General features: G+C 37.6%; 1 protein-coding gene across 2 annotated transcripts; it reads right to left on the bottom strand.

Annotated features, from left to right (window-relative positions):
- Positions 1–1,130: 1,130 nt before the first annotated feature.
- LOC113061604 (COUP transcription factor 2-like) lies at positions 1,131–7,185 on the bottom strand. 2 transcript variants are annotated; one of them, XM_026230872.1, is made up of 3 exons: positions 5,847–7,185; positions 4,299–4,844; positions 1,131–2,829 (listed from the first exon to the last, which is right to left on the bottom strand). In XM_026230872.1, the coding sequence occupies exons 1-3, from the start codon at positions 6,292–6,294 to the stop codon at positions 2,555–2,557; spliced, it is 1,269 nt and encodes a 422-aa protein (XP_026086657.1). In that variant the 5' UTR covers positions 6,295–7,185; the 3' UTR covers positions 1,131–2,554. The 2 variants fall into 2 exon arrangements, with proteins under 2 accessions (XP_026086657.1, XP_026086658.1); XM_026230873.1 differs by having other exon boundaries at positions 4,299–4,826; positions 5,847–7,178.
- Between the last annotated feature and the right edge of the window lie 3,546 nt (positions 7,186–10,731).

A 10,731-nucleotide genomic window follows, 5' to 3' on the forward strand; every position in this document is an offset into this window, starting at 1 on the left:
CTCTCTCTCTCTCACACACACACACACACACACACACACACATGCCCACATGCACACACACAGGTAAACCCAACCTTCAGTAGTTTCAGAAAGAGCATGAGTTCACTCTGATAGATCAGACAGATTTATCTGCTAATGAATAAAACAACATTGAAAGCCTTTTGATTTCAAATTCATAAATTATAATTTAATACCAAGAACAAATTTACAGCAGAATGCTTGTTTACAATAAGCTAACACAAACAAACAAGAAATGTTTTCAACTATAAACTTCCACACACACTCACGTATATCACTTGCAATTAATAATAATCAATAATAATAAAAAAAGTATCTATACGTTATCAATACCCTGCAGTAATATATTTTATATATTTATATAAAAACGTGGTCAGTTTAAACTGTTCATAATTACAATCATGTATCATTCACTGGTCCATATGTGACAGAGAACAGCCCAAAATAACTGTTCAGTCAACTACACAATATGATCCCTTTTTATCCAATCACAACTTGTTGTCTTGTGTGTTGAAGAAAAGCCTCAAAACAAGGACGAAATTGCAAGCTTTCTCACATACACACACACAAGGTTTCTGTTACAGACCGAAAAGGAGCAGAACACCAAGTCAAAATAGCCACCCCTTTCCAAACCAGCTCACCCTGTTAAGTGTCAACCTATCGTCAAACATTTGTTTGTCCTTTTAAATACAAGGGCTAGTGTACTGAATGCACAGATTATATCTATACAGTCAAAAACATTTATATATATATATATATATATATATATATATATATATATATATATATCAAAGGTAAAAATAGGTTAGCGACCTGTGGCCATGCATTCACAGTCTAAATACATGAAAAAAAAAGAAAGAAAGAAAAAAAAAAACATTGTCTTAATATGTATGTACATTACAAACAGAACTTTCAGTGCTACTAGCTAAGTCTGTCACTCATTTGAAGACATTTGTATTACCGAAAAAATTGGCAACCACAGTTTTATTCTTAATCACATAAGTTATAAAGAAAAGTCCTTGAAATTAATTGACCTATATTTACAAGAATACTGCCTTTACTTGTGATTTTTGTATTTTTATTATATATATATATATATATATATTTTGTATCCTCAAGTGAAATGAACAATTATAAGACTTACTTTGTAAATTCTAAGCGTGCTCCCCATGGTGTATAGATTTCAGTAACCGTTAATAACGCATTTGCGCTGTACAGGCACTTTAATGTTTTAAGTATTGAGCGACATTTATAGTAACTTCTTATTAATACTGCTGCTTTATTTTTAAAATAATGACGACCCATCATTTTCCCTACGTTCAAAATACAGTTTACTGTGGCAAAACACTTGAGCGAGAATTCGCTTGGGCGCAACTTAATACATCCTGTAATACATCTGGAAATATTAAATGGGGGTCTCCTAAACTGTAAAATCAGACACGTTGTTCTACCATTTGCATTACAACCTGACGACCCAAACATACATAGATACATACATACACACACACACACACACACACACACACACACACACACATATATATATATATATATATATATATATATATGGAGGCAGGTCATAACTCTCAACCAAATATGAGATTTTGCAAATACTTTCGTGGTAAATAACTGATAATTTTTGCAGAAAATATTGCTCCTGTATCCATTTTTGGGAATATTGATTTAGGGGTGTCTCTATCAGTTAGAAGAGTGGTATAAGATATAGGAACATTACTAGCGCTCTGGCATTTTGTGTATAGGAGTTTGAAAAAGGAATAAAAATAATCCCTATTGTTCATTAAGGGACATCAAGTGCGCTTGCAGCATTAAGAATAGGCTATATTGCTGTGGATTTAGTTTTAATTCTCGAATTCTCGAAGAAAGTCTTTACATTACTGAACTGTTTTAGAAGAAGCCATGGTTATTAAGGGAGAGAGAGAGAGAGAGAGAGAGAGAGAGAGAGAGAGAGAGAGAGAGAGAGAGAGAGAGAGAGAGAGAGAGACCTGCATACGACAGAATTACAGACCGGTTAAGAACCAGAAAGGAGGAACAAAAAATAAAATAAAAAAATAAAATAAAATAAAATAACCGCTATAGATACATGGACACAGGACTTTAAATCAATTTGGAAAAAAAGGAAGTTTTTCCTTCTCTTCTCAATCTTTCCAAATTGTCGCTTAAATGCACTTTATAAGTTTATTGTCCCCGAAAAAGATTATGAAAATCCTTGAATATTTTTTTTGTCTTGCCTTTTTTCCTTTTGTATTAATTTTAGTGAGTTATTTATTTCTTCATTTTTGCATTTATTACAAAAAAACAACAACAAACAAACACAAAACATTAGAACAAACGGTTCAGAATGACACTGGGAGCAATCTCTGGATTTCGAGGCTTCACTGAATGTCTCAATTTTAAAATTCACAGTCATTGTATGAAAGTCTTTCTTCGTGAAAGTAAACTCGTGTAACAGCCGATTCCTTCTACAAAAAGAAGCGCTAACTATTGTAGTCACAGCCCCTTTGATCATTCCTTCTGCCTACTGAATCGACATGTAAGGCCAGTTAAAACTGCTCCCCGACAGCAACATATCCCTGATGAGGGTTTCAATTGGGGTTTTACCTACCAATCGGACGAAAAATAATTGCTCTATGACCGAGGACGAGACTGTACGGAGAGAGGGCAAGCGCAGTAATAACTTCCCAAATCGAGTTGGCTGGTTGGGATACTGACTCCGAACGTACTCCTCCAGAGCGCACTGGGACTTCTCTTGCAAACTTTCCACATGGGCCACATCTGACAGGCCACAAGCATCTATGAGGAATGGAGAGAAAATCCAATGTTTATTACATCAACTCTACACCTGGACAATCAATTTACAAAAGACAAGCCACGCTAAAGTAACACATAGCCTACTATTTCAGTGAACTTTGCTATTACGCCAGTATATACACAATGCACATAACAATATATATAATGAAGTGCAAGCGTATTACACCGTGTCTGTTATTATTATTATTATTATTATTATTATTATTATTATTATTATTATTATTATAAAAGCAATGTACCCTTTAATCCAAAACTTTTAAAACATAGTGAACTACAGCGAACCTTCAAGGCCTTAACTGTTAAAACAACCGTTCCGTTATTATTACATATTTTCAGTTTTGATTTATGTATATGTTTTTGTTGTAGGGAACATTATCTGTAAAGGAAGCAAACCAGTATGTTTACATTCTGGGGCAGTCTTTAACGTGCAACTGGTAAGACTTTCCAGTCATACATTTCCGAGAGAATATATTTGCCATTAAGTTTTAAATCTGTAAACCATTTTCGCTTTAGTTCTGTGATATACAAATAAAGCAAGGAAGTCAGGGTCATGACCCAGTTCTGGAACGAGCCCAGCATGTGTCTAGGATCCCTAGATCATCCTAACAAAACAACGCACAAAAATGTCTTGTCCCTCGCCACAATAAAGAACAATTAAACAAAACTAGCCACTGGTGTTTATCCCAACGTGAATATATCTAGCAATTTAAACTATCGGCTCCAGTATAAAGCTGGGCTGTGATATGTGTAAACGGAGCATTAGGCCTTTTTCCCTTTCCCACAGCCTCACCCCCTCCCTTCCAGCATGACATCCTTAATATCTGTCATTGCAAATAAATACAAATAATTGACTGCCCTTCAAGATCTTATTATGTTTACCTATTGTGAAACTACAACAAAGTATTTAGAATTTCTATAGTTCCGATAATGCAGATTTTCTACAATGAATATTATTATTATTATTATTATTATTATTATTATTATTATAAGGCCTATTATTTATTTTTATTTTAAAAAATAAGACAACGTAGCTATATGCGCTATAGGTAAACATATATTTTCCATTATTTTGAATGTTATAAATAAAATATTTTATGTAGGCTATTGCTGACTGTCACAAAATGTTTACCATTTAATATTTTAAAAGAGCTTAAGTGTTAAAATAAATTCTCAAGCGTTAAATTGTATTATATTGACGATAAAATGATGTACGATGACGATGTAAAAAAAAGGAAAAATGTCGGAAGAAATAATTTTCCTAATTTTACTTGCTCATTGAAATTAATATCAGAGTAGGCCTACTGCAACATATCTACACTTACGTGGCTATTACGTGGGTGTATTTTAATAACGTTTACACACATACACAAATTTTCCAGATTATAAAAATAATCCACGTCTTTAAAAACACACCGGAATATAAAACAGAAGTTTAGAAAATGAACACTTACCTGAAGTGAATAAAACGACGGCCTTTAAACAGCTGTATTCAGCAGAGTCAACGTGCAAAGCTTTGAGCTTTTCGACTTGTTCTTGGAAGATCCTAATGTGGTCCATAAAGGCGACCACTCTGTCCGCAGACATAGGGGAGGCATGGAGCCCAGCCGCCGCCAGAAGCGGAGCCACATGGAGCGGCATGGAGCATTGAGCAGCGTTGAGCACAAACAACTCACTCCAGGTCAACCTCAAAAGGGCAACCTGGTCGGTAATTTGAAGGTCTGGGAAGAAGGGAATATTCCTGGCCCACTCTACCGCACTAAACAGCATCCTGGCTGCCAGTTCACAAATGTTCTCGATGCCCATGATGTTGTTGGGTTGCATGCATTGACTGCCATACCGAGAAGTTGGGTATGGCTCCGCTCGTAGTAGTAGAGAGATATATCCGGATAAGTAGGAATGGCAGTGCAGTGGGTCCCCATTTGTCAAGGCGAACTGACCATGGTGTGGCTGTGTGGGTGGCATCCGTCCTCTTTGCACGGCTGCAGTAAAAAGAGAAACTGTAGATATTGATGCTTGAATTCTACAACAACATAACATAGCTTGACCTACTTTCTACTTCACTTAGTGTGATGTTACCACACAATTTGTTTAGAGATCTACACCAACTCCATTAATGCAATCAGTTATGTCACTTGACACGTGCAGAACTTTTAAACTATCAATATGGCCTTCACGACTCTACTTTTAAGTGAAATAAAAATAATAATAATGATAAAACACACGATGTGCTCACTATAATGTTCTGCACCATGCACTGCAAATTTCTGCTACACAGAAAATAATTATAATCATTTTTTACTTAACAGAAAAATAGACATAGCACATGTTTAAATTATTGTAATGTATACTTGATAAATAATTTGTGTTTACGTTTCACAGTAGACAACACTAGTCCAGTGAATGCATGCACAAAGAAAGACATGAATGCTAACCCTTAACCTATTTAGCTAACTGTGTATTGAGAATCTGCGAGCGGACTGGGTGTCTGCTGGAACATTTATTCAAATAAATACTATCAAAAGCGCAACAGTGATTCTTTTTTACTTTTATAACGAAGAAGAGCGATGTAGATCTCGGTCGATATGGAGACCCTAGCCTAGTGTGTGTGTGTGTGTGTGTGTGTGTGCGTGTGTGATTTTGACGGTGCCTCTCCACACTCCCTCGCCATAACTGCACGGCATATCTGCAGTGATATTATTAAAAACCAAGACGAATGCCCATATTTTCGTCGCTGAATAAAAGTGGTGATCAATTTAACATCGCGAACATGTAAAATGCGGAATAGTCGCTTGAGAGGGTGGTCATTATTCGAGCATTACAGGCGCCGAGATAACGCTCAGTCTCGAGCGCTATAGGCGGTTCCTTCGCGTGCTGTGCTCGGGCAGACTGACTGACAGAGAAGAGTCGGGGACAAAACACAGGGGGACGTAGCATGCAAGATTTAATCAGGCTGAATACAAAAGACAAAGACAGCAGTAAAACAACAAAATTCCGAATACCTTCCCGTCTCATGCCAACTTTTAGGCATTTTTTGAGGCGACAGTACTGACACTGATTGCGATGGTGCTGGTCAATGGGACAATTCCTGTTGGCACGGCATGTATACGTGAGGTTCCTCCGTACGCTCCGTTTGAAAAAGCTTTTACACCCCTCGCAAGTGAACTGGCCATAGTGTTTGCCGCTGGATTTGTCCCCGCAAACCACGCACTCTATGTGCTGTGGTTGCTGCTTTTCCGTCGTCTGGTTCGTCGGGGTGGACTGTGTGTTGTTGTTCGGGGGTCCTTGAACGGGTGTCTGAGGGGTCGGAGGGGCAACCTGAGAGGCCGTCAGACCCAGCTGGCCTGGTTGAGGGGTTGGAAGGGTTAGTCCTCCTTGGGCTTGCGATGAGAGGGTGCCCTGGGTGTCGGCCACATCGTCCTGGGAGCCTCTCCACGCTACCATTGCCATATCTATCAGTCAACGTTAAAAAAAAGAAAAACTTTTTGTTCCCCGTTTTTGGTTTCGGAATGCTTTGTTTCAAAAAGCACGGTGCCTTAATCACTTAGGAAGGTGAAATAAATAATTCAGGATCTGCACGGTCGGTTAGAGTCTGGATGTCCGTTCAAAGTTGCGCACTGACGACAAACAGCAGTCTATTTCTTGACTGAAACAGCGTTAACGTTACCTGGCATGTGGTTAAAACCGAAGCAAAGACAAGCCGAATAGCACCCTTGCTCTAAGAGGCCAAGTCCAGGGGCACTTGCAGTCATCCATCCAGTAAAACCATCAAGACAAAAATAGGAAATAAACACGGCGGATGAAGATACGAACAGAGCAGGACAGACAACTTCACGTGTGTAGCGATGATCAGAAACACGCAGCTTTCAAAGATACTTGCGACACGCGAGAAGTTCCAGCGTAAAGTCTTGAAGAAAACCAACAACTGGCAAAAAAAAAGGGAAAAAAAATAAAAAATAAAAAAACAATCGCTTCTTCCTTTTCTTCAGATGAGGTAGCGCTAGCAGCCGCGCGCAGTTGCAGCCTGTGCTCGAGTCAAATATGAAGTCAACTCTCCGGCAAGCAGGACTGATAATAAAACAAAAAGATCACAACCTACCGAACCTCCTTCATGCGCGGAAAAATAATAAGAGAGAGGACAGAGAATCAAAGTGATCAAATATGTTAAAAAGGGGGAGGTTAGGAAGTGACTGCGATTTGTAGGCGCTGGGCTGGCAGAATGCGTTCTCTCTGATCAGCTCACTGAGCTCTCTATATAGTGAACTTTGACACGACTGCTGCAACTTAGCACACGTTACCATGGAGATGAGTTGCCATATATGGAAAGTGACTGTGTTTGACTGGTCAGAGCTCACGGACCTCCCCCTGAACCCTATTGGCTAGTCGGCACTTGTGCTACTTGGTTCTTTGCCAAAGCCAGGAATAAGGGTCGAGGAGCCGCTTGGTCCTAAAGAGAGTATGTGTACACAGTTCGATGGAAAATAATCGTAATAGCCTACGTGTTCATTATTTTTTATTTATTGGAAATAAAAACACAACTGACATATCTTTTAAAGCTGCTGTCCACAGCACATAGGTCGGAGGCTTTTCGGAAATCAATATAATGCTAATTTAAATATATGTAATAAAAACGCTACTTATGTGACCACACAATGAAAAATATCTCCGTCATAATGGTATTTTTTGCCATTTAGATTTTTGATTTTTCAATGTGTGTTACATGCATTGAATGCCTTTTGTATAACATATAGACTTGCCGCAACGTAGCCTATATGATTTAGTCAGTTTCATTAATCCATTTATCCGCTTTAACGTCTAGTTATAAATCAGGAAACTGCATAGAATTTATCAAGTCAATAATGTACTGACAAATATATTTAAAACAGAGACCGTCCACGAGGGAACAAGTAATTTAGGGGGCAGGCTAAATGCGAGTAGGCTACTTACATTGTAATCAAGACATATGTCAAAGATATAGGCTATGCGAAACTCTACTTTGTCAGCAATAAAGAAAGAAAGAAAAAATCAAATATAAAATATCTAAATATATTATATATAAACTATATAAAAATAAAATCAAGAGTAAGAATTTGTGCAAGCTATGTTTTGTTTTTGTGCATTTGTTTAATTTGATCAGAACTTCAATAGCTTATGTTGCGTTGGTTTTATATAGCATATCAATCAAATAAATTAGTCTTAAAATAACTTTTATAGGCGTATTACGTGTACTATAGTTCTTATATGTAAGTCGACTGACTTTACGTGGTTATACCTTCACAATCTAAAAAAAAAGAAGAAAAAAAAAGATATTTGATGATTACAGACGTGTATACCGTTATCCACACAATTTACAGTCATACATGCGGAAACCAGATACGCTACTGCATTCAGCGTGTTCTCATAGCCAAACAAAAATATACTTTTAGGATTGCTGTGCTTTTAGGGCCTTGGCATGCTAAAGCTATCTTACTCAGTGAAGTTGATAAAAGATCACATAACTTCCTCGAGATAGATAAATAAATAAATAAATACAAATAAAATCTAAACATTAAACAATCATTCAAACATAAGATGAATGGTGCTCATTGAGAAAGCAGAAGCCCAGAAGTCGTACGTTAATTGCCCTATTGGGAGCCTCGACGTGGTCAAATGAGGTATCTCCGTTTCCGCTCCTCGGGTTATAAGTCAGATCACATTTTTTTTCGAAAGCTCGGTTGTTGTAATCTACTTTCTGTATCACCATACAGAGTTAAATCAGTGCATATGCTGCCTCAGAGTTAAAAAAAATTTGCTAAAGACTGGACCTACAACAGTATATGGGCGCCCCCTGGCGTTAGGATTATTTCTTGCCAAACTAGCTTTTAAGGTGGAAGAGCCATCTTAAATGGAATCTTCATCGGTCGCTCGGCTCTCACTTACACCAAAGTAGCATGCGCCTATTTTAATCTGATTAATGCTTTTGAGATTTCCCTCTAATTGACTTGGACGTTGCAGAGGTGCACTTTTACGTCTTTTCCACACATTTTCCACACAGTGTTGTTCACGCACGGGAGTAGCTACTGCAGCGTTTCGGTTACTTTTGGTCAGTTTTTTGAAACGATCAAAAGTGAGCACCGTACCTCATCTCTGACCATTCAAAAGCCTGTATGTGAACAAGACAGCCGAAAGTAATAGGCTACCGCAGACGTAAATTATATCGTACGATGCAAAGTGGATTTTACACCCAAGATCAAGGTAAGTGTCCATGTTTTCACACTTTAACTTCCAAATTCAAGGATGTCTCAATTTTTGTTTTCGTTTCTGTTTTTTTTAAGCAAGAATACGACTAGTAAAGACGCATAGAGAGACATGCATGCAACACACCAGCATCAGTTCTTAAATATCAGCAAAATTACTGACAAAGATAAAAGAAAGAAAGAAAGAAAAATGAAATAAAATAATGCGGACCAACTTGCAATGCTTAGGCTATTGAATGGACAAAGTTCCGCTCAAGGATGCGTTTGATACAATGTTCATATTTATATTATTTTAATTATTTTTTAATAAATTCACACAAAACAGTCAGGTTGACTTCAACATACACATTCCAAATAATATGTACATGCTAAGTGAGGTTTGATTCTCAACAAAGCCCGAACATACCAAATGCGTATAATGCTGATTCGTCTTCCCCGTGATGCATCCTCTCCTATATGAAAAATATATGTCTTCTCGTACTGTGCGATTTAACCCTCGGTTTTTCCACTGACGGATTTAGACACAAAAATGCGTCTCTCTGTTTATTTGAATGATTACAAAAACTTTAGGCAGGGGGTAAAAAGACAATCCGACAAGCAAAATCGGTCAAACTTTTCTGCTACGCTTAAATCACGTTAATATTTAGTAGCTAGTAGCCTACATATCCTAATAGAAGGACAGTCGTGTTGATGACTTTGAAGATAGAGAGTTTTTTTTGTTGTTGTTGTTGTTGTTAAAAATAAATAATGATATTAATAATAATAATAAAAATAAAAAAATAAAAAGAGAGAAAGTGCTCCTGTGCGTCTTTTTCTTTTCCACAGAAGGTAAACAGCCTCCTCAGCGCAGCTGCATTGTGACTGGGGGAGGGAGGGAGGGAGGGAGAGGGGGGTGAAGTCAGGAGAGACACCTGTCTCTTTTTGTGCATAGTAGTAACAGTGATATGCCTTTGTTGTTTTTCAGTGGTTAAGTCCAAAGTGAGGACTTTATTTGATCAATGAACTGACGCAATAAACCTTTACCGATATGCAAATATTATTTTAATATGTCATTAAGGTAATGTAGAGACACAATCATACATCTATAAGAATGCGAGAAATCGCAAAAAAAAAAAAAAAAAAAAAAAAAAAAACGCCAGCAATCGAGTAGAAGTGAATCAATTTGCACTTAAAAATAGCCTGTAATCGGTGGTTGGGCTGAAGGAACTTCCACGCTGAAAGTTGTTCACGAGCAACTTGATGATGATCAGTAATATGCAAGCAAATTCGTTCTGGCATCTATCATTATAAAACGCACTGCACAGGAAAGAGTCCTCACACACAGGGCTCAGCGTGCGTCCACACACACACAATAGCGCTCCCCCATCGGGACCTCCATCGATTAGGACGAGACACTACACTAAATATTTACTGATCACACACAAATAGCAGGATCTTTAACGATTTTCCATGGCTGGGACGTGAAGAAAGGGGTAAATCACTAAATTATTGTTTGTGAAGTACGCGACTCCTGCAAGAGGAGTTATAAGCGAATGAATCGTTAATATCCAAACTCAGTCATCAGCCGACTACATATTAAACTAGACGTTGAACCTTAAAAGACCCAGCTAAACTTTGCTTGATTTACTATATCCTAATATATAAAATTGCA

Source organism: Carassius auratus, chromosome 43, assembly GCF_003368295.1.
Source record: "Carassius auratus strain Wakin chromosome 43, ASM336829v1, whole genome shotgun sequence".
In the NCBI taxonomy this organism is placed as follows: domain Eukaryota; kingdom Metazoa; phylum Chordata; class Actinopteri; order Cypriniformes; family Cyprinidae; genus Carassius; species Carassius auratus.